Source organism: Callorhinus ursinus, unplaced genomic scaffold, assembly GCF_003265705.2.
Source record: "Callorhinus ursinus isolate GAN/ISIS: 27379988/994484 unplaced genomic scaffold, GSC_fseal_2.0 scaffold61, whole genome shotgun sequence".
Taxonomy (NCBI): domain Eukaryota; kingdom Metazoa; phylum Chordata; class Mammalia; order Carnivora; family Otariidae; genus Callorhinus; species Callorhinus ursinus.
In genome coordinates this window covers 2,001,711-2,027,463 of record NW_027397123.1, presented here as the reverse complement: position 1 = coordinate 2,027,463, position 25,753 = coordinate 2,001,711, and the positions used below count along the sequence as shown (strand labels likewise).

The 25,753-nt window shown below is 37.7% G+C and overlaps 1 protein-coding gene across 1 annotated transcript in view; it reads left to right on the top strand.

Moving 5' to 3' along the window:
* The window catches only part of LOC112810767 (uncharacterized), a 76,753-nt gene extending 57,853 nt beyond the window's left edge, over positions 1-18,900 (top strand). Inside the window, exons 7-8 of the mRNA XM_073885225.1 lie at positions 224-2,096; positions 12,900-18,900. Of these exons, the coding sequence (XP_073741326.1) occupies positions 224-1,583 (1,360 nt within the window). The 3' untranslated portion in view covers positions 1,584-2,096; positions 12,900-18,900. The remainder of the gene's footprint in view (positions 1-223; positions 2,097-12,899) is intronic.
* The last annotated feature ends 6,853 nt before the right edge of the window (positions 18,901-25,753 follow it).

Sequence of the window (25,753 nt, the reverse complement as noted above, 5' to 3'; positions counted from 1 at the left end):
CTAATTTTGTCCAGGAAAACAAAATGTTTTTCTCCTTTCTTTTAGATTTGGAGTCAAGATATGAAATAATCAGCTGTGACAAAGTACACATTTATAAAAAACATTCGTCTTTTACCCTACATCAGAAAATTTATAATAGAGAGAAACCTTATGAATGTGACAAATGTGGGAAGGCCTTTAGTCGACATACAGACCTTACAGTACATCAGAGAATTCATACTGGTGAGAAACCCTATGAATGTGAGCAATGTGGAAAATCCTTTAATCGTGCATCCAACCTTCTGCAACATCAGAGAATTCATACTGGTGAAAAACCTTATAAATGTGAGGAATGTGGAATGACATTTAGTTGTAGGATAGACCTTAGAGTTCATCAGAGAATTCATACTGGTGAGAAACCCTATGAATGTGAAGAATGTGGGAAGGCCTTTAGTCGTGCCTCACATCTTACTCAACATGGGAGAGTTCATACTGGTGAGAAATCCTATGTATGTAATGAATGTGGGAAGGCCTTTAGTCAGGGTGGAAGACTTAGACTACATCATAGAATTCATACTGGTGAGAAACCCTATGAATGTAAGGAATGTGGGAAGGCTTTTAGTCAAGCCTCTCATCTTGTGCAACATGACAGAATTCATACAGGTGAAAAGCCCTATGAATGCCATGAGTGTGGGATGACCTTTAGCCGTGGTATAGATCTTAGAGTACATCATAGAATTCATACTGGGGAGAAACCCTACAAATGTAAGGAATGTGGGAAGGCCTTTAGTCGTGCCTCAAATCTTGTTCAACATGAGAGAATTCATACTGGGGAGAAGCCCTATGAATGTAAGGAATGTGGGATGACATTTAGTCGTGGTTATCAGCTCATTCCACATCAGAGATTGCATATTGGCATAAAACCCTACGGATGTAATGAATGTGGGAAGGCCTTTAGTCATGCTTCAGCACTTATTCAACATGAGAGAATTCATACTGGTGAGAAACCCTATAAGTGTAAAGAATGTGGGAAGGCCTTTATCCATGGTGGAAGCCTAAGAATGCATCACAGAATTCATACTGGTGAGAAACCCTATGAATGTAAAGAATGTGGGAAGGCCTTTAGTCGCACCTCAAACCTTGTTAGGCATGAGAGAGTTCATACAGGTGAGAAACCATATGAATGTAAGGAATGTTGGAAGGCCTTTAGTCATATTGAAAGCCTTAGAGTGCATCATAGAATTCATACTGGTGAGAAACCCCATGAATGTAAAGAGTGTGGGAAGGCTTTTAGTAGCAGCCATCAACTAATTGTACATCATAGATTTCATACTGGTGAGAAGCCCTATGAATGTAAGGAATGTGGGAAGGCTTTTAGTGTGTATGGACGACTTACTCGACACCAGAGTATTCACAGTGGTGAGAAGCCTTTTGAATGTAACACATGTGGGAAGTCTTTCAGGCTTAGTTCAAGTCTTAAAGTACATCAGAGAATTCATACTGGAGAGAAGCCTTATGAATATAAGGACTGTGGAAAGGCATATATATGCAGTAGAGAATGTATAGTACATCAACTTTATAACACTGAGAAACTGTGTGAATGAAAGGAATGTGGGAATGATTTTAGATATGATTCAGTTCTTAAAAGGCATTAAATAATTTATACTGGTGATAACTCCTCAAAATGTAAATAATGTTTGGAATTTTTTCATTATTCAAATGTTCATATTAAGAAATTTATAATGTATTTTTATATAATATAGAGAAGCCTTTATTAGCATTTCTCTGTTTATGGATTGTCAGAATATTAATAATGGAGAAAAATTCAGAGAATGTGGAAATGCCCTTGTTTTTTATGCTTTATTTATAAAAGCTCTCCAGCCCTAGTTATTGTTAAATTTGAGGAAATTCATACCACAGAAAACCCCTGTTGACCTAACGAATATGCAAGAACCATAGTGATTGCCATTTGATTCTTTACAGCCTGTATGACATTGGGCAAGATACTATATCCCTGTGGGAGTCATTTGTAAATGGTGATGATAGTACTTGCATTATAGTGCTGTTTTGGGAATATAGAAAACTTGGAAAGCCACCTTAAACATAGTCTCTGTTCAGTAAGTATTAGATACTATTTTTTAGATACTATTTTTAATATCATTATCTGTATTGTTATTAGTGAACTATTAAGAGATCAAGTCAATATGAGTGTAATGAACTTAGAAAAGCTTTATTACTTATGTAATTACTTATGCCTTTTTGAATTTTAAGTAATTTTTTTCTGGGCAAAATCTAGTAGAATATGAAAGTCATGAGGATTTAAAACATGAGTTTTATTGGAGGACTGACACATTTGTTTACATACTGTGGATGCTTTCATACTTCTCTGGCAGAGCTGAATAGTTGCAATGGATGCTGTATGGCCCACAAAGCCTAAAATATTTACTGTCTGGTTCTTTTTTTTTTTTTTTAATGTTCAGTTAACCACTGTATAGTACATAATTAGTTTTTGATATAGTGTTCAGTGATTCATTAGTTAAGTATAACACCCAGTGCTCATAAGAGCACATGCCCTCCTCAATACCCATCACCCTATTACCCCCTCCCCCCACCCTCCTCCCCTCTGAATCCCTCAGATTGTTTCCCGGGGTCCACAGTCTCTCATGGTTCATCTCCTTCTCAAAGGCCTTCTCTGGTTCTCCCCCTTTGGCTTTCCCTCCCTTCCCCGGTGGTCCTCTGTGCTATTGCTTATGTTCCACATATGAGTGAAACCATATGATAATTGTCTTTCTCTGCTTGACTTACTTAACTTAACATAATCTCCTCTGGTTCTTTACAAAAAAATTTGCCAGTTCCTGTTTTAGAGTAATATCCCCATTTTTTCAATACTTGGGATTTTTGTAGAGTACAAGAAAGTTGTCTTACTGAATGGCCCCACCTTCTGGGTTTTTTAAATTATTTCCTTGTGGGTCATTTATCCTTTCTTCTATCTGTAATAGTTCTAGTAAATTCAAAGTTAAAATAAGAGGTTTCATTGAGTCAGTGTTGTGAACATTAAAAAGCATACAATGTTGAGTTTTCCCCACTGTTAATGATGCTGGATGTTAACACGGGTTATAGTGGTGACTGCTAGATCGCTCCATTGTAGAGATCCATTTTATAGTTATTAATTTGTATGGTAATATTTTATCACCTCCTTTTACAAATTGATCATCTCATGTACAAGTTCTGAATTAAATAGAAAATTGAATCAGGTCCTATTCTGAAAGGAATGATAATGAAATGCTTATTCACCAGAACTTTGGTATGTTATCAGTGTTATACTCATTGGAAATTTAATACTCTTCAATACATGGAGAAAACTAAAAATGAAGACTAGAACTTTCTGTTCTCAGCTTTATCTCCAGATTGTATCAATTGTTTGCTACTTAGTGGCATTGATAAAATAATAAGAATTCTACAAAGCTAGAAATTAAAAATGACATAAATTCTAAGCCAATATAAAAAAGCAGTTAATAAAACTAAAATTCTAGAGCTTATTGATTATTAATCAAAATCATATTCTAACAGCTTTGGTTTTTTTCTGGGAAAAGCAATGAATACATCTAGAAGTAGAGTTTAGTGATTTAGAAATGAAACGGAAATCTTGAAACAATGTTTTTTAACTTTAAATTTTCTTCTGTTAGAAGTATCTTTTTTTTGAAATGTTTTTGTTTTTTTTTTTTTAGATATTATTTATTTATTTGACAGAGAGCACAAGCAGGGGGAGTAGCAGGCAGAGGAAGAAGCAGGCTCCCCACTGAGCAGGGAGCCTGATACGGGGCTCGATCCCAGAGCCCTGGGACCATGACCCGAGCTGAAGGCAGATGCTTAACTGACTGAGCCACCCAGTCATCCCTGTTAGAAGTATATTAACATCAAATAGGCTTTGGTAAATCTGCTGAAGGTAAAAATAAGAATGATTATATTATAGTATCATTAGTAAGAAAGGGGATATAATCATAAATATGGAAGAAGAATTTTAAATTATAAGAAAATACTTCAGTTTATTCCAGCATATTGAGAAATCTAGAGAGAATGTATTATGTTCCTAGGAAAAATGTAATTTATCAAAATCAACCTAAGTTGATATCAGACCCTTTTTAATTAATTAATTTATTTAAAGATTTTATTTATTTGACAGAGAGAGAGCGAGAGAGGGAACACAAACAGGGAGAGAGGAAGAACCAGGCCTCCCGCTGAGCAGGGAGCCTGATGCGGGGCTCGATCCCAGGACCCTGGGATCATGACCTGAGCTGAAGGCAGACACTTAACAACTGAACTGCCCAGGCACCCCTAATTTAAATTTTGAAAATGAAAAGAAAATAACCTTTTTCTTTCTTTTTTTTTTTTTAAGATTTTATTTATTTATTTGAGAGAGAGAATGAGATAGAGAGACAGCATGAGAGGGGAGAGGGTCAGAGGGAGAAGCAGACTCCCTGCCGAGCAGGGAGCCCGATGCGGGACCCGATCCCGGGACTCCAGGATCATGACCTGAGCCGAAGGCAGTCGCTTAACCAACTGAGCCACCCAGGTGCCCCCTTTTTCTTTTAAAAGCAGCACTATGGGGGTGCCTGGGTGGCTCAGTCAGTTAAGCATCTGCCTTCAGCTCAGGTCATGATCCTGGGATCGAGCCCCACATCTGGCTGTCTGCTCAGCAGGGAGCCTGCTTCTCCCACTCCCTCTGCCACTCTGCCTACTTGTGTGCGCACACACTGTCTCTGTCAAATAAATAATCTGAAAATAAAAATAAATAAAAACAGCACTATGGCACATACTCAGATAAGAGTTAAGGAATTATTCCTAACAGAGTCTTTCTAGCTCATTTTTACATGCATTACATAATTATAACATCTCTAATAGAATAGGTCCTAAAAATCAAGCAAAATGAGTTTTCCATGTGAAATTAAGCATAGAAAATCTAAATACATTACATACCAATTGAAATAAAGGATCTACCAAAAGAAATATGAAACTAAAAAGCATTAATTTAGAATATCTAAGAGTTAACTTGTGGTTTCATTATAGATCTTGATGAATGACAAAACAATTGATCTGGTATTTTCAAGATTAGAAAAAAGCAACAAATGACAGGTTGTGGGCCAACCACCTATTTTTCTAAGTAAAGCTTTATTCAAACAGCCATACTTGTTCATTTACATATTATCTAAAGGTGCTCTCTCATTTCAATAGTAGAATTGTCTAGTTGTAACATAGACCGTATGCCCCATAAGCTGAAAATATTTACTATTTGCTCTTAACTACTGGTCTTTTAAGAAACTGGCTGACCTGTGATCTAGGTTCATTAGTTTTTCTAATCTTTATTTAACTTTAGGAATGAGTTGAATTATAGATAATTGATTTCTTCAATACTAAATGGAAACTTGCCCCCACTGCCACATTTTACCATTTTCTAAATCAGGATGCTATTTACAATTGATAACTACTTTCATTTCCTTCCAGCCAGATAAATGTCTTAAGTTAGTCATTTAAAATAACTTCCTCTGTATTTTCTGGCATTGTCAAGAAAGTGCCAGCGTCAAATCATACTGGTTTTGATGAAATACTCTGTTTTTCCACAATTAGTGTTCAATTCTATAAAAGAATCAGTACCTTCCAAATAAGATGATTGTGGAAAATCACACCCAGTGTCAACTAACCATCTATGATGTCACTGTGATTGTCCCTTATAATGAACACTTCTGTGTCCATTTATTGCAGATGGGGAATCCAGTATCCTATTCAGTCATTCATCATCTGACAATTAACACCATTGTCCCATACAAGTTTAGGTTTGAGAATTAAATATAACACAAGACAATAATTTGAGTTCTATAGTAAAATATGTCATTGCAATAGGGCAGCATGGTACTTTTCCAGGTTACTATATATGCATGTTGAATATAGAGACATATCTCTACCCAACGTTTTGAAAATTATGCCCCCAGGCACACCATTAGTACTTAATAGTACTTTTTAAAAAGTTACTCTGCTTAAATAAGTTAATGAAATACTGAATACTAAATCTCTACCTTTGAACAATGAAAAGCTTATTATCAACCAAACATGATTAGAGATCTGTGGTAAAGAACATTTTAAAATGTTACCAGTGGGGTGCCTGGGTGGTGCAGTCGGTTAATTTTCTGACTCTTGGGTCCTGAGACCAAGCCCTGCATCTGGCTGGCTCTCTCTCTCCCTCTATCCCTCCCCCACACTTGCGCTCGAGTGTGCCCTCTCTCTCTCTCTCTCAAATAAATAATCTTAAATGTTACCAGGGAATCCCCATTCCTGATGCCTATGTGACCAGGGAATCCCCATTCCTGATGCCTATGAACATTTCCAGGAAATGTTGCCAAATCCAAAGAGAGTGACTCTAGGGTTGGAATTATCAGTCATTATTTCATGTTATTAGTGATGATTGGATGGCAGACAGCTCACATTATGAACCACAATTATCTTTGTTTTTCTGAATGTACAGCTCTATTTTTCTACAAACTGAAATATCTTTTAGCCCAATCTTTATGTACATATACCTCAATGAATTTAAATCTTGCCTTTTGACCATGATACAATTGTTGACAATTTTTCATCGTAGGAAAAAAAAAGTGAATAGCTTTGCTCCTATATACTGGTGTTACTAGTTTTACCAAGGCATAGGTTGCATACATTTTCAGCCTTGGTATGTATTGCTAACTTCTTTATTTTTGACGTCTGACATCTGACAACTCAGTCAAAGGTGAAGTATGCCTTATGTTTCTCCTTCTAGTATGTGGTTTAGTTTTTAGGGTTCTTTTTAAGATTATTTATTTTAAAGAGGGAGAGAGAACATGGGGGGTGAGAGGAGCAGAAGTAGAGGGAGAGGATCTTAAGCAGAATCCCCCACTGAGTGCAGAGCCTGAGGCCAGGCTCAATCACAGGACCCTGAAGTCATGACCTGAGCTGATATCCAGAGTCTGACGCTTACCAACTGAGCAACCCAGGTACCCCAGTTTTTAGTTTTTCTAATTACTAGTGAGTTGAATATTTTCCACATATTTTTATTGGCCAGCCATGCTACTTATTGTGATTTTTCTAGTTCTTCTACCCATTTATTTATTTTTTTTCTCCTGATGCCTTAAAAAGTACTCAGTATCCAAATTCTTTGCTTTTTTCCCAGACTTATGTTGATTTATTATGTTTTTTACTGTGTTCAGTACCCCTCATACAAATATTTTAAATTTTGATATAGTAAGTTTTTGGTCCTACCAAATATTCTTATTTCTATTCATAATTTTATTAGACTATTTACTTTTCTAAATAATCAGTTATCTGAAAGTCAAAATGAAAATTCCTTTTCTTAATATTTATATGGATTATTTTCTTTCATTGAAATAGCTTTGCCTTTGCTTAAAGCCAGTTTCTACTCTTTTAATCTATCAGCATTTCATTAAACATTCAGCATTTCTCTAAATAATTGCTCTATTTATATTGCTAATAAACCAAATCTTAAAGATTTAACAAATGAAGTGTCTTTAATTATATAGTGATCAGTTGCAAATGTAAGTTCCCTTAACATCTGCTGAAAATCATTAATGTTTTTAAAAATCACCCCAAATCTGTAAATGTTGAGACAACATTCACAAAAGATTGAAATATTCATAAATCTTAGTGAATTTACAGTAATTTGTTTTCAAACATATTGCCATAGATTTGATTATTTTTTCTCTATTCTTACGTATTTTTATTTATATTCTAATACCTTCCCAGTTTTTCTTCCTTGGTGTTTTTTCCCATTGTGAAAAGTTTTGTTTGTTTGTTTGTTTGTTTAAGATTTTATTTGACAGAGACACAGCGAGAGAGGGAACACAAGCAGGGGGAGTGGGAGAGGGAGAAGCAGGCTCCCCACGGAGCAAGGAGCCCGATGTGGGGCTCGATCCCAGGACCCTGGGATCATGACCTGAGCCGAAGGCAGACACTTAACGACTGAGCCACCAGGCGCCCCAGGGAAAGGTTTTATAGTTTATAGTTTGAGCATTCTTACCTGACAAACAAGGTAGAAGGATCTGAATGATCACCTAGTTGTTTCTTGGTCAGATTATCGGGACTGGTCAGAGTCAATGTGATCCTGAACTCCTTTAGGTCTTTTTTCTTTTTTCATCTGATAACACATTTTCAAACCATGGTAAAGTACACATAATATAAAATTTATGTTAAGGCAGTAAAATTTACTGTCTTAACATAAATTTTTAAGTGTACAGTTCAGTGGTATTAAGTACATTCATATTGTTGTACAGTCATCACCACCGTCTATCTCTAGAACTCATCATCTTGCAAAACTGAAATTCTATAACCATTAAACAATAACTCCTTATTCCCACCTCCTCCTAACCCATGGCAGCCATCATTCTACTTTCTGTCTCTAAGATTTGAACAGTTCTTGGTAAATAGAATCATACACCATTTGTATTTTTGTGACTAGTTTATTTCTAGCATCCCTGCTTTCATTTGGTTACTGTTTGCATGGAGTATTTTTTTCCAGCCTTTCACTTTCAACTTGTTTGTGTCTCTGGTGAGTCTAAAGTAAGTCTCTTGTTCAATAATTTTTTTATCCATTCTGCCAAACTGTCTTTGATTGTAGAGTTTACTCCATTTATATTTAAAGTAATAACTAATAAAGGACTTATTTATGTCACTTTGCTATTTGTTTTCTATTTGCCTTATAGTTCGTCCCTCATTTTCTGCATTATTGTCTTCTTTTGTGTTTAGTTACTATTTTGCAATGAAGTGTTTTAATTTCCTTGTCACTTATTTTTGTTTGTATTCTAAAGCTATTTTCTCTGTGATTGCCATGGGGATAACACTTAACGTAATAACATTGTAACATTCCAATTTGAACTTATACCAGCTTAAAGTTTGGGTCTCTTTTAATTATAAAGATTGGCTGATTAACTTGTAGGATATTTAAGGCATAATCAGTTCTTTCTTTTTTTTAAGATATTAAATAAAATTAAATAAATAATTTTATTTGACCAAGAGAGAGACAGTGAGAGAGGGAACACAAACAAGGGGAGTGGGAGAGGGAGAAGCAGGCTTCCCGCTGAGCAGGGAGCCCGATGCGGGTCTCGATCCCAGGACCCTGGGATCATGACCTGAGCTGAAGGCAGACACTTAACAGCTGAGCCACCTAGGCGCCCCAGCATAATCAGTTCTTGTTAACTAAAATTTTGTGTGATTTTTCCCCATTATTATAGTATATTAAATGTGCCAGTTTGCTTTTTAAAATGTTTTGCTTCTTATTTTTTTTTTAAAGTTTTTATTTATTTATTTGACAGAGAGAGAGACAGTGCAAGAGAAGGAACACAAGCAGGGGGAGCAGCAGGCAGAGGGAGAAGCAGACTCCCCACAGAGCAGGGAGCCCGATGCGGGACTCGATCCCAGGACTCCGGGATCATGACCTGAGCCAAAGCAGACACTTAACGACTGAGACACCCAGGCCCCCCTGTTTTGCTTCTTATTAAAAGTAATTGTTCTTTTAAAAATAATTGATAAATATTTCAACTCCTGAGAGATGAATGATTTAGCCTGTTGTTGTATAGTCTCTTAAGGATGTTTGGCAATTTTTTTTTTCTTTTTGGAATGCTATTGAATCCTATATCTATTTAGTTACTGTTTGTGACATGCCTCATACTGATGACCTTTTGGACCTCCTTCTGTGTGGTTATTCTGAATGATCATCAGTGTTGATCCATTTTTCCTTTTCTTAGTACAATTCTTATTGCTTTCATGCCTGCTTGGAATTCCTGTTTCCCTCCCTATTTACACAGATTAACAAAATTAGAAATGGTTATCTTCACTTTCTTAACAGACAACTGATGATAGGGCACCTGGCTGGCTCAGTCAGTAGAGCATGCAACTCTTGATCTCACGGTCATGAGTTCAAGACCCATTTGGGTCATAGAGTCTACTTTAAAAAATTAATCAAGGGGTGCCACAGGGTGGCTCAGTCAGTTAAGCATCCAACTCTTGGTTTCAGCTCAGGTCATGATCTCAGGGTTGTGGGATTGAGCCCCATCTTGGGCTCTGCACTCAGTGGAGAGTCTGCTCAAGATTCTCTCTCTCCCTCTGCTATTCCCCCCACTTGCTCACATGCTCCCTCTCTCTCTCAAATAAATAAATAAATATTTAAAAAAAATTAAGTCTCTTGGCTAAACAAAACCAAATTAAACTTGCAGTCTGGGGCATTCACTCCTCAGATATTAACTAATTAATTAATAGACAACTGATGAGAACAAAAAAGTATACCTGTTTGTATTAACACTCTAACTTATTGATGTGAACAGTACAATACATGTAACTTACTATACATGTTTATATCATAACTATTTTGTACATTTTTATATTAACTTTTTTCTAACCCTCTCATTTTAATGTTATCATTTTATGCCTGATTATTAAAATATTGTTGAGGTGCTTGGGTGGCTCAGTTGGTTAAGCATCTGCCTTCGCCTTAGGTCATAATCCCAGGGTTCTGGGTTCAAGCTCTGCATGGGGCTCCCTGCTTGGCAGGGAGTCCGCCTCTCCCTCTTCCTCTGCTCCGTCCCACTCGTTCTCTCTCTCTCTTTCAAATAAATAAAATCTTATAAAATAAAATAATAAAATATTGTCATTTTGTACTAAAATGGAACTTCACCTGAAGCAGTTCCATTACATTGACTCCTTTTTCTTTAGCACTGTCCATGACTTCCTTGAAAGCATTACATTTTTTGAAAATGTATGTTTAGACCTGTCCTTTTGCCTGTTTACTTTCAATTTTGCCCTGAAACAGGGAATCAGCCTCTCTCCTTATATAAACTAGAGAACAGCATTAGACACCAAAGTTTGGCTGTTGTGTGATGAGAGGTGAAACTGGGGAGGGAAATGGAAGAAGATGACTGGGTTTTTTTCAAATGCTCTGGAAGTGAACCTTTATGTCCTCAGTTCCAGGATCTTGGTTGAATTCAGTAAGTCTTTCCACCAGTAATAGTCTCCAGGAAATCACTGAGTCCCACTGTGCTTAGTTCCATTTAACCAAACTTAAAACTATATCTTTGGCTCCCATAGTAAACAGTCTTACTTATAACCTGTGTGGAATTCATTATATTCCTCCTTTGAGGTAATATTCCAGTTGTTATTTGGTGTAATGACCATTCAGATGAGGGACTTCATTTATTGCTGCTGGGTGTAGCCACAGAACAAATTATAATCAACAGGCTGACACTGGAATTTTCTAGCAGTTTCTGGGTAACTTTCTTGAAAGCATTTGTTCAGATCCTTTACTCCTTTTCTTCTTCCTTTCTTCCCATATGCTATTGCCTGCATATGGCCATCACATATTTGTCATATTCATATAGTTTCTCCAGACTTTTATGTGATAGGGAAATACACTACCTGTCTGGTTGGAGCCGCTAGTTACTTTGTGGAGCAAGGCTACATAGGAAGTCTAATGAAAGAAAATAAATGTTTCTAATTGTGTTAGTCTGCTTAGGCTACTCTAACAAAATACCGTGGACTGGCTTGAAACAACAGAAATTCATTTTCTGAGTTTTGGAGGCTAGAAGTCCATGATCACAGTGCCAGTCAGTTTGGTTTCAGGGTAAGTACTTCCTCCTTAGGTTGCAGAAGGCCACCCTCTTGCTATGTTCTCACATGGTAGAGAGAGCATGCTCTCTGGTATCTCTTATGAGGGCACTAGTCTCATTATGAGGACCCCACCTTCATGACCCCTATCTAATTCTAATTACCTCTCAAAGGCCCTGTCTCCAAATACCATCACATTGCAGTAAGGGCTTCAACATACGAATTTGGGGCTGGGGACACAAACATTCCATCCATAACAACAGTCCTTGAAAAATACAAGTATAGCAGATTTGCAAAAGTAAAATCAGTAATTCACCTGATATATAGGTTTCAGAATCATGATAGCTGATCATTCCTTAAGGTTCCTTTTTTGTGCAGATCTTTGAGGCAGGCAGACATGAGTTGCAGAAGTCCATGAAAGCATACATATATTTATCAAAGGTGATATACTAGAATATTCATAGTAGCCCCTTACATTAGAGTCTAAAGTTGGAAAGTACCTGAATGCCCATCAACCGTAGAATGGATAAATTCTGGTATATTTACACAATAGAATAATATACAGCAATGACAATGAATCATCTAAAACTACAGTCAGCAATGTATATGAATCCCCCAAAGAAGAGTGTTGAGAAAAAGAAACCAGATACCAGGACTATGTAATATATAATTTCAATTATGTTTTCTAAAAGTACATATTGGGAAACTAATTTATGCTCTAATAAATTAGGACAGAGGTTTCCTTCAAAGGTAGTGACTGGAGGAAATCATGAAAGGGAACCTTAAAGGTGCTGGTAATGATGTTACTCTTAATCTGGGTGCTGGTTACAAAAGATTGTTTAGCTTAGGAAAATTCATTGCACTGTTCCCATGTATGTGCATGTTGGGTGAGAATCTGTCTTGGACCCTGAACAACTCTGCATATTATTGCTGAGTGTTTTGGGCTGAATTGTGCTCCCCCTCTGCCAAAAAATTTTAAAAAAATCACAAAGCCCTAACCCTCACTACCTTAGAATGTGACTGTATTTGGAGATAAGGCCTTTAAACAGGAGTTTAAGGGGTGCCTGGGTAGCTCAACTGGTTAAGTGTCTGCCTTCAGCTCAGGTCATGATCCCAGGGTCCTGGGATTGAGCCCCACATCAGGCTCCCTGCTGCCTGCTTCTCCCTCTTCCTTTGCCTCTCTCTCTCTCTAGTCTTAAAAAAAAAAAAATAAAGGGGTGATTAAGTTAAAATAAGGACCCTTAGGGTGAGCTCTAACCCAATCTCTCTGATGTTTATATAACAAGAGATTTGGACACACAGAGACATGACCATGTGAACACACAGCAAGAAGGCAGCCATCGGCAAGCCAGAGAGAGAGTCATCAGAACGAATCAACTCTGACACTTTGATCTTGGACTTCTAGTTTTCAAAACTGTGAGAAAATTAATTTCCGTTGTTTAAGCCACCCAGTCAGTGATATTTTTGTTACGGCGGTGCTAGCAAACTTACACTGTGTATACGAAAACGACAAATCTCTAACTACCTTTTATCAGGACATTCTCAGGGTTGTGCTTGCAGCAAGTAAGTTTGAGGCATAAGGAAATGTCTCATTCTAGACAAAGAGGCTTGCTCATAGGCTGTTAGAAAGTAGCATGCTCCTTAGGGTCAGTGTTGCTCACCTGTAACATAACCCACCACCTTGTGGGTAGGCATCTGTCTAGAGCCACCTGCTTCATGCCTCTGGGACTTTGGGGGCATGGAGAACTGACACAAACAAGAAGCTCAAGTTTCTTGGTGTGCCATGAGTAAAGTCCTTTGTTTTCAACCAGAAATCTCGTGTCTTCGGCCAGCTTCCATAGAACAGTAATAGGCTAGCTCAATAGCCATCACATAGGGTAAAATCTCAGTCTCTTCAGAAACCTTGACAGTGCATACTGTAAAAAATATATACATTTTTAGGTTCATGAGAGAATAGTCTTGACTTCTATCTCCCAAACTGACTTATTTGAAAAAGCCCCTCTACAGTCCAAATATGTTGAGCAAGTCTGGATAACAGCCACTCCTTCCTTCAGCACCAGGGATTGCAGTCTCTTTCTGGAGTGGAGACAGAAATTAGCCATGTTCTCTCCTTCATGCATATGCCATATTCATTCTCCCTCAAAGTTTTGACAAAGGAGACTCACAGCTTCCCTTATAACAAGGAAAGATTCTGGGGATCCACATCAGGACCAGGAATTTCTTGAGTATAGCTTGGTCTGACTGAGTAAGAGACTGAATTTACTTCCTTGGTATTCCAAGTATAAGAATTTTTTTTAAAGATTTTGTTTATTTAAACAAACAAAAATCAATTGTGTTTGTATACGTGAATAATGAACTGAAAGAAATTAAGAAAACAATCCCATTTGCAATTGCATGAAAAAGAAAATACCTAGGAATAAATTTAATCAAGGCTTAACAACTGAGCCACCCAGGCGCCCCCAAATATAATAATTTTTGCTCTTAACCTCTCTGCATATAATGTTAGTGGCACTCCCTCTTGGGCCTGAGGGGAGCAAAAATCCACTCGCTTTTTCTACATCTTTGTTATCCATTCATTTCCCAACACTTCCAGGCTATGCTTACTCCTGTCAGGAAATAGAACTACTGCTTGGAGATTATACTGTAATTGTTGTTAAAATGATAATTGAAATAGATTTTAAAAAAACAAAGGGAAAGCAAATACTATTAAAAACACTAGACTGTGGGGTGCCTGGGTGGTTCAGTCGGTTGAGCGTCTGCCTTCGGCTCACATCATGATCTCAGGATCCTGGGATTGAGCCTCGTGTTGGGCTCTCTGCTCAGTGGGGAGTCTGCTTCTCCCTTTCCCTCTCTCCCCCACACACTAGACAGGTTTGAAAAATGACAGACCTTAAAGCAGTTAACTGATTTGATAGACCTGGGCAGGGAGGGAGAATGAGTAATTTAACAATTAGAGGAAGTTAAAGAGAAGATAATTTAGATGTATAGAGATAGAAACTATGAGAGGCCATGAGGCAGTATCATTGAATGAGAAGTGCCAACTTATTTGTAATCAGAATTCCAGAGAATCCATAGAGTGAATGAGGAGAGGAGGTAAGAAGAATGTTAACATTTGAGAATTTCTCAGTGCTGAAGAAACCCATGAATCCTCAGATGACACAATAAAAAAAAAAAATTGTTGCCAAACATTTAAAGAACTAACACCTTCTCAAACTCTTCCAAAACATAGAAGAGGAGGGAATACTTCCAAGCTTATTTTACAAGGCCAGTGTTACCCTGATACCAAAACCAGACAAGGATACTACAAAAAAAGAAAATTATAGGCAAATATCCCTAATGAATATGGATGCAAAAATCCTCAATACAATATTAGCAAATCAAATTCAGCAATACATTAAAAAGATCATACCCGGTGATCAAATGGGATTTATTCCAGATTGAAAGGATGGTTCACCATCTACAAATCAATGTGATACACCACACTAACAAAATGAAGAATAAAAATCATATGATCACCTCAGTAGATTCAGGAAAAGCGTTTGATGAAAGTCAATATTCATTCATGATAAAAATTCTGAACAAAGTGGGCATATAGGGAATGTACCTCAACTTAATAAAAGCCATATATGACAAACCCACAGGTAACATTGTACTGAACAGGGGGCACCTGGGTGGCTCAGTTGTTAAGCGTCTGCCTTCAGCTCAGGTCATGATCCCAGAGTCCTGGGATCGAGCCCCGCATCGGGCTCCCTGCTCCGCGGGAAGCCTGCTTCTCCCTCTCCCACTCCCCCCTGCTTGTGTTCCCTCTCTCACTGTCTCTCTCCCTGTCAAATAAATAAAATCTTTAAAAAAAAACAAAAAACAAAAAACGTACCGAACAGTGAAAAGCTGAAAGTTTTTTCTCTAAGATCAGAAACAAGACAAAGGTGCCCACACTCACCACTTTTATTCAACATAGTATTGGAAGTCCTAGGTTAAAATCAGTAAGCAAAAAAAAGAAATAAAAGTCATCAAATTGGGAAGGAGGAAGTAAAACTGTCCCTATTTGCAAATGACATGTATAGTAAACCCTAAAGACTCCACCAAAAATCTGTTAGAATAAATGAAATTAGTAAAGTTGCAGGATACAAAATCAATATACAAAAATCAATTGTGTTTGTATATGTGAATAATGAACTGAAAGAAATTAAGAAAACAATCCCATTTGCAATTGCATGAGAAAGAAAATACCTAGGAATAAATTAACCAAGGAGGTGAAAGACCTGTATATTGTAAAGTATAAAACAGTGATGAAAGAATTGAAGACACAAATGAAAGATATTCTGTGCTCATTTATTAGAAGAATTAATATTGTTTAAATGTCCATACTACCCAAGGTAATCTACAAATTCAATGCAATCCCTTTAAAAAATTCTAATGGCATCTCTCAAAGAAATAGAACAAAGAATCCTAAAATGTGTATTGAATCACAAGAGACTGAAGAGCCAAAGCAATCTTAAGAAAGAAGAACAAAGTTTGAGGCTTCACACTTCCTGATTTCAAACTATTACAAAGCTACAGCCATCAAAACATTATGGTATTGGTATTAAAATAGATACATAGATGACTGGAATGGAGCCCAGAAATAATCCCACACTCTATGTACAATTTATGACAAAGGAGCCAAGAATATACAATGGGGAAAGGATGGTTTCTTTAATGATGCTGGGGAAACTGGACAGCCAAATGCAAAAGAATGAAGCTGAATCATGAAATTATACTCTACGCAAAATCAACTCAAAATGGATGAAAGACTTGACATAAGACTTGAAACCATAAAACTAGAAGAAAACATAGGAGATACACTTCTTGGCATTAGTCTTGGCGATTTTTTGGATTTGACACAAAAGCAAAGGCAACAAATGCAAAATTAAATAAGTGGGATGTATCAAAAACGCTGCACAGCAAAGGAAACCAACAAAATGAAAATGCAATCTACAGAATGGGAGAAAACATTTGCAAATTATATATTTGTAAGGGTTTAATATCCAAATTATGCAAAGAACTCACAACTCAATAGGAAAAAATTCAACTTAAAAAATGGACAGAGGGGGCACCTGGGTGGCTCAGTTGGTTAAGCGACTGCCTTCGGCTCAGGTCATGATCCTGGAGTCCCAGGATTGAGTCCCGCATCGGGCTCTCTGCTCAGCAGGGAGTCTGCTTCTCCCTCTGACCCTTCCCCCTCTCATGTGCTCTCTTTCTCTCACTCTCTCTCTCTCAAATAAAAATTTTTAAAAAATGGACAGAGGAACTGAATAGACATTTTTTTCCAAAGAAGATATATAATTGGCCAATAAGTGCATGGAAAGGTACTCAACATCATTAATCATCAGGGTAATGCAAATCAAAACTATAATGAGATATCCTGTCACACCTGTTAGTATGGCTGTTATCAAGACAAGAAATAACAAGTGTTGGGGAAATAACCCTATGAGTGTGGACTGTGCACTGTTGTTGGAAATGTAAATTGGTGAAGCCCCTATGGAAAACAGTAAAGAGTTTCCTCAAAACATTAAAAACTACCATATGATCCAGCAATTCCATTTCTGGGTATTTAACCAAAGGAAACAAAGTCATTATCTTGAAAAGATAACTGCACTTCCATGGTTACTGCAGTATTATTGTAGTAGCCAAGACATAGAAACAACCTAGATGTCCATCCACAGATGACTGGATAAAGAAAATGTTACAGGGTCGCCTGGGTGGCTCAGTCATTAAGTGTCTGCCTTTGGCTTGGGTCGTGATCCCAGAATCCTGGGATCGAGTCCCACATCAGGCTCCCTGCTCAGCGGGAAGCCTGCTTCTCCCTCTCCCACTCCCCCTGCTTGTGTTCCCTCTCTCGCTGTGTGTCTCTCTCTGTCAAATAAATAAAATCTTTAAAAAAAAATGTTACACATACACAGGGATATTATTCAGCCACAAAGAAGGAAATACTGCCATGTGCAACAACATCGATAGACTTTGAGGACACTATGCTAAATGAAAGAAGTTGGAGAAAGACAAATACTGTGTGTTTTCACTTATATGTGGAATCTAAAAAAAAAAAAAATGAACTCAGGATAAATTGGTGGATGTCAAAGGCAAGGAGTTGGGAGTGGGTGAAATGGATGAAGGTGGTCAAAAGGTACAAACTTCCAGTTATAAGTAAGTTGTGGGAAAATAATGTGCAGCATGGTAACTATAGTTGACATTATTGTATATTTGAAAGTTGCTAAGAGAATAAATCTTTAAAGTTCTCATCACTGGAAGAAATTTTGTAATTATGTGTGGTGATGGATATTAATTACACTGATTTGGTAATCATTTCACAATATATACATAATTCATTGTATGTACACCTAAAACTAATAAAATGTTATATGTCAATTACACCTCAAATTTTATGTATTTTAGAGCACATGCACAAATGGGAGGGGCAGAGGGAGAGAATCTTCAAGCTGACTCCCCGCTGAACATGGAGCCCAATGTGGGGCTTTATCTCACGACCTGTGAGATCACAACCTGAACCGAAACCAAGAGTTGGAAGCCCAACTGACTGAGTCACCCGGGGCCCCTACATCTCAATTTTTAAAAAGCCCACAATGATGGGAGTGAGTCAAAAAGGATACAGGAGCCGGCTGAAAAAGCTCCTAATAGCACTGAACAATTTAAGCAACCAAATACATAACATCATGTTGGATTATAACCCAGCATATAAAGTAAATATCCAGAAAAACATGATATAAATAAATGATTTAATAAATGGGGAGAATAAACAAATCTCCTATATAGTAGAATTCCAAATAATGTATGTAGATTCTCCACCCTTAAGGAGGTGCATTATAACTCTCCAGTCCTTGCATGTGGACTGTGCATAATGACTTCATTCCAAAGAACACAGTATGGAAAGGGGAAAAAAGAGTAACTTTACAACGGAGAAATCTGACCTACTACCTCAGCTAGGTGATCAAGTTAACTTCATCAGTGAAAATTTATGTTTGTAGTATTATACTTGATATGATTTGGTGAAAATGGTGCTTTGCTTCTGTGATCTTCCTCCCCAAAACCCATTAACCCATAATTATGAGAAAAATATCAGATCAGTCTCATTTGAGGGACATTCTACAAAATCCCTAACTAGTATTCCTCAAAACTTCCAATGTATCAGAAGCAAGGAAAGTTTGATAAACTGTCACAGCCAGAGGAACCTATGGGAATATGACAACTAAATGTAACATGGTGTCCTAGATGGGATCCTAGAACAGAAAAAAGGACATTAAGTAAAAACTAAATCTGAATAAAGTTATCAGATTAATACTTTATAATGTGTCAGCATTGGTTCATTAATTGTGACAAGTGTACCATAATAATGTAAGATAACAATAGGGGAAACCTGGTGTGGGATTTATGGCAACAATCTGTGCGATCTTCACAACTTTTCTGTTAAAGTTTACCAACAAAAATTCAGCATGCTCATAATAAAAGTTTTCAGCACACTAAAAATAGCATGCATTTCCTCAGCTTGATAAAAAGAATGTAGGAAAAACATACAGCTAACATCATATTTAATGGTGAACTTTGGAACACTTCCCCTTAAGGTTGGGAATGAGGTAAGGATGCCAGTTCTCACCACTTGTATTCAGCATTGTATTAAAGGTCCTAATCAGTATGACACTGTAATAAAAAGAATAAATACAAGAAAAGGTGAAGTAAAATGTTTTTAAAGCAATTACAAATTGAAGAATTTAGATCTTAAAAAGCTAAGTAGCTAAGTAAACAAAACAGAGAGGACAAGGATGTAAGACAAATCTCCAAACTGGCCTCTCTGCCTTGACTGACAGCAGGTGTCCTCTGCTTATGGATATAAAACTTTGATTTGCAAATAACATGTTTGCATTTGAAGAGAACTCTATGGAATATTTTTAGAATACTAGTGAGTTTATCAACTTCACAGGATGTAAGGTTAATATACAAAATTCTATTGAATTTCTGTATTCTCCCAACAAACAATTGGCAAATTAAGTGAACAATACCATTTACCATGACGTCAGAATCATCAAATTCTTAGGCTTAAATCTGCCTAAAGGTGTGCATGATCCCTATTTTGAAAACTGACTATTGTTAGGATAAATTAAGGGAGACCTAAACAAGTGGAGAGGTGCCATGTTCATTGGTAGGTTTGATATTCTTAGAATGTCCATTCTTTCTAAATAGATCCATAAAATTAATGCAACCCCTTTCAAAACTTCCAGCAGCCTTCCTTGAAGAAATTACTAGTTGATTTGAAAATTTATGTGGAAATGCAAAGGATCTAGAAGAGACAAAATATTATTTAAACGAAAAGCAAAATTGGAGGACATTACCGGATCTTACCACTCTCTACAGTAATCAAGATAATGTGCCACTGATGTAAGGACAGACAGATATATCAATGGGACAGAATACAGAGCCCTGAAATAAATAGTCAATTAATTTTTGACAGAACCAGTGCAATTCAATGAGAAAGGAAAGTTTTAGCAAATGTTACTTGGAACAATTTAGCTATTTCTATGGAAAAAAGATTGAAACTCGGTGTCTACTTCCACCATACACAAAATTAATTTGAGATAGATCAAAGACCTAAATGTTAAACCCAGAACCATAAAGTGACTAGAAGCAAACAGATGGACATCTGCATCACTTTGGTTGGAGAAAAGAAAGGTTTCTTGAACAGGACACACTAACCATAAAAGGAGAAATGAGGGTGCCTGTGTGGCTCAGTCATTAAGCATCTGCCTTCAGCTCAGGTCATGATCCCAGAGTCCCAGGATGGAGTCCCACATCGGGCTTCCTGCTTACCGGGGAGTCTGCTTCTCCCTCTACCAGTTCCCTCTCTCGCTATGTCTCTGTCAAATAAATAAACTCTTAAAAAAAAAAAAGTGGAAGAAATGGTATGTTGAACTTCATCAAAATATAAAATATCTGCTCATCAAAAAACACTGGTAATAGACAAGAACATCTTTAAATCAAAATAAAAAGACAACCCAATTTAAAGGGAGTGGGGGACAAATGACTTGGACACTTCATAAATGATACATAAATGGCCAATAAGCACTAGAAAAAGGGGTCAACACAATTTATCAGCATTCAGTCACAATGAAATACCTATGCCCACTAAAATTATCTATGCCCACTAGAAATAAAAGAATGTGACCACACGAAATGTTGGCAAGTATATAGTCCAACTGGAATGTTCATATATGGCCTGTGGGAGTATAAAGTGATACAACCTCTTTGGGAAAATATTCCTTTTTTTTTTTAAGATTTATTTGTTTATTTGAGAGAAAGAGCAAGGCGGGGCAGAGAGAGAGGGAGAGAAGCAGACTCCACACTGAGTGTGGAACCTGACTCAGGGCTCGATCCCAAGACCCTGAGATCATGACCTGAGCCGAAATCAAGAGTCTGATGCTTAATCAACTGAACCACCCAGATGCCCTTTGGGAAAATATTCTTAAGAACCTAAATTCCTTGGGGTACGTGGGTGGCTCAGTCGGTTAAGTGGCTGCCTTCGGCTCAGGTCATGATCCTAGAGTCCTGGGATTGAGCCCCACGTTGAGCTCCCTGCTCAGTGGGAGTTTGCTTCTCCCTCTGACCCTCCCCCCTCTCATGTGCTCTCTCTCTCTCACTCTCTCTCTCTCAAATAAATGAATAAAATCTTAAAAAAAAAAAAACAACCTAAATTCCATCCTGAAGTGTGTACCCAAGCAAAATGAAAACATATCCACAGTATTGTCCAAGAATGTTCAGGGTGCCTGGGTGGCTCAGTTGGTTAAGCGACTGCCTTCGGCTCAGGTCATGATCCTGGGGTCCCGGGATCGAGTCCCGCATCAGGCTCCCTGCTCGGCGGGGAGTCTGCTTCTCCCTCTGACCTTCCTCCATCTCATGCTCTCTCTCTACCATTTTCTCTCTCTCTCTCAATAAATAAATAAAAATCTTTAAAAAAAAAAAAAGAATGTTCATAACAGCCTCATTCATAATACCTCTGGAGATAATTCAAATATGCATCAACATGAGAATAAACAAATCATGTATGTTCATACAATAATTAAAGAACAAACTACTGATATGCACAATATAGATGCATCTCAAAAAACATATGGAGCAAAATAAGCCCAAAACAGGAGTCTGCATACTTTATGAATCCATTTATATGAAGTGCAAGAACAGGAAAAACTAAAGGCAATAAGAGTGGTTACCGTGAAGGAGGGAGTTGGAGAAATGACTGGAAATGGACACAGAAGAACTGGAAAGGGCCATATGGAAATACTTTACCTCAGCCTGGGTGGTGGTTACAGGGGTGCATACAATTGTCAAAACTTGGTGAACTGAAAGTTTAATATCTGTACCTTTTATTGCATGTTAATTACACCTCAATGAAACAATAAAAACAAAATACACATAAGGAGCCTTATACTTTATTTCAAAGTTTGTGAAATACATTTAGGTTACTGCATAAAGTCAAAATGATCACTAGAATGAACCCTAATGGTATTTTTAAAATTATACCGATTGACAATTCCTTTAAAAAAAATAAAAGTAGAAGTACCATATGAGCCAGCAATTCCACTTCTGAGCATATACCAAAAAAAAAAAAGTTAAGATTTTGAAGAGATATTTATACACCCATGTTCATAGCAGCATTACTCATAAAAGCCAAAAGGTGGAAGCAACCCAAGTGCCCATCAACAGATAAATGGATAGATAAAATGTGGTATATACATATAATGGAATATTATTCCATCTTAAAAAGGAAGTGCATTCTGACACATGATACAACATAAATGAACCCTGAAGACATAGACACTATGCTAAGTGAAATAAGCCACAAAAGGACAAATACTTTTAAGTTTCCACTCATATGAGGTACTTAGATTCATAGAGACAGAAAGTAGAATGGTAGGTGCCAGGAGTTGGGGGTAGAGAAAATGGGAAGTTACTATATAATGGGAACAGAGTTTTAGTTTTGCAAGATGAAAAATGTTCTCTGGACAGATGCTGGTGATGGTTGCACAACAATGTCAATGTACTTAGTGCACTAAACTGTACACTTAAAAATGGCCAAAATAGCAAATTTTGTTATGTATCATTTACCACATTTTAAAATAATTTTTAAAATTTTATCTGTTGATAAAAATAAGTCAAGCTCGGTTTCCTCACCAGGTTTTGACAATTGTATACACCTCTGTAACAACCACCCAGGCTAATAAGGTAAAGTATTTCCATATGGCCCTTTCTAGTTCTTTAAACTAAACATTTAATACCTTTCATCTTGTTTTTCCCTCTTCTGGAAATAGGATATTTGAGGAGATATTTTATGGGGGGGGTTTGTCTGGGAAAAACTCAGTATGTTTTTCTTTACTCACACGGACAACATGTTTGACATTGGATGTGTGGGGTTTTTTTTCCCCACACAGACCAATTCTCCAATATGAACTTGGTGTCCTGTAATTCAATTCAATTATGACACTAACTAGAGCCAGCACAGATACCGCAGGTTAAGGGCTCACTCCCACAAGACTGCCCTCCACTTCAGACCCTAATCAGAGGTAGTTGGTACCCAGGTTACCCAGAACTGTCTGACTTGGATAGAATTTGCAGGCTCCCACAATCCCCTCCTCAGATTCAATAATTTGCTACAGCAGCTCACACAACAAAAGAAAACATTACTTACTATTGCTGGTTTATTACAAAGGATATTTTAAAGCATTCATATGAACAGTCAGATAAAGAGATACATAGGGTGAGGTGTGGAAGGGTCCTAAGTGCAGGAGCTTCTGTCCCATGAAGTTGGGGTGCAGCACCCTCTGGCATGTAAATGTGTTCACCAACCTGGAATCTCCCCAAACCCCATACTTTTGGGATTTTTTAAATGGAGGCTTCATCGTGTAGGCATGAGTGATCATTAACTCTACCTCCAGCCCTTATTTAGAGGATGGGAGACATGGCTGAAAGTTCCAAGCTTTTATACATGGCTTGGTCTTTCTAGTGACCAGCCCTTTCTAGGAGTCCACCAACAGTCACCACATTAGAACAAAAGACACACCTATCTCCCAGGAGATTCCAAGGGATTTAGGAGTTCTGTGTCACAAACGGGTCCAAGACCAAGTATTAGCAGGAACCAGAGGCAAAGACTTTATATGTGTATGTGTGTGTGTATATATTTTTTTCTTATTATTTTACATGAGGGAATTAACTCATATAGGTGTATGTTTTAAATCTTTAGACTTATTCAACTTATTCTGACCTTGCAGACTGCTTCTCTGGGTTCTTGCTCCTTCCCTGGAAGCTCGCAGGCTTCTCAAAGTTTTGGTTCTTCCCTTTTCTCCTAAACCCTTCTGCCTTGCACTCTGGCTTTTCTCTTAAGCTTCCAGGCATCTCCCCTAAGCTCTGGCTCCTCCTTCAAGGCTCCCTGGCTCCTCTAACCACAAAATCTGCTTCTTCTGCTCTTCTCTCTTATGCTTGCTGAGCATGGGATCTGTTTCCAGAACTTACTAGCTTCTGTACATTGTGAACTCCATCTATTCCCTTTGGCTCTCAGACCTCTCCCCTGAAATCTGTCTCTTGCTCCAGGGTTTCTTCTCCATATTCCCAAGCTTCTGATCTCCTGGGCTACCAAAATTTTTTCCTCAGAATTTGTCACCTCCCTCAGGAGTCTGATTTCTGATGCCCAAGATCTTCTCTTGGGCTTCCAAACACCTCCTTCAAGCTCTAGCTTCTCCCTTGCTCTTGCAGACTCTCTTCTTGAGCTCTGTTCCCTCTCCCAAGGTACCCTCAAACTCCCTTGAGGTCCCAGGCCCCTCCTCTAGCCTTCAGTTCCTTTCCTGTGTTCCCAGTACACTCAGAATCTCATTTGGGCCTCTCAGTGAGCCTCATTTGCACATGATAAAACTGAGAATTAGAATAAAGTAAACAATTGAAAAATTAAAAAAAAAAAAAAAACCCTGAGGCTTAGAGAAGTGAAATCACTGGCTCAAGATTACATGTCATAGGGCGCCTGGGTGGCTCAGTTGGTTAAGCGACTGCCTTCGGCTCAGGTCATGATCCTGGAGTCCCAGGATCGAGTCCCGCATCGGGCTCCCTGCTCAGCAGGGAGTCTGCTTCTCCTTCTGACCCTCTTCCCTCTCGTGCTCTTTCTCTCTCAAATAAATAAATAAAATCTTTAAAAAAAAAAAAGATTACATGTCATATTGAAAGCAGGGATTCAGGGTGCTTGGGTGGCTCAGTCAGTCAAGCATCTGCCTTCGGCTCAGGTCATGATCCCAGGGTCCTGGGATTGAGCCCCATGTTGGGCTCCCTGCTCAGTGGGGAGCCTGCTTCTCCCTCTCCTCCCCACTCTTGATCTCTGTTACTATCTCTGTCTCTCTCTCTGAAATAAATACATTTAAAATCTTTTTTTTAAAAAAAGGCAGGGATTCAAATCCTATTTGAATCCTAGATCTCTTATTTTCATCTACACACTTAAGATAGCTACATCTCCCATTAAAATAGCTACCCATTAGAAAAAGAGAACTATATTCCAGGAATTATGTTAAGTGTTTCACTGAGGTAGGCATCATTATCAGCATTTTACTTTGAGGAAACCAAAAGCTAAGATTAAAGGGCTGATAAATGGCAGAAAAAGAACTGGAATGAGAGTTCTTCCAAATTCAAAGTTGGCATTCTTAATCATTATTTCACTCTATTTCCGCATTATGTAGATGAGAACACTGAGGTTTAGAGACATCCAGGAATGATAGATCAACGTTTGTGAAGGGGCAAAATTATGGGTCTTCTCTGCTTCCTCTCAGATTAATGCTAAATAAATAAAAGCCCCACTGTACCATTCTCCCCCTAGGAACCTTTGCGGAAGGAAATACTAACCAAAGAAAAGAGCTCATGGACAGACTTTTCTATCAAAAGTTGGTCAAAAAAAAAAAAAGTTGATCAAATGCTGACCCCTACCATCCAAAGGATGTACCCCACTGACTGAAAAAACAATTGGCCCTGTTAGGACAAAGGTTATCTGTTTTCTCATGGGGATTCTAGGCTTGGGGAGGAAGAGAAATAAGCCAAAATATTGTTACAAATGAGAAATGTCATTTTA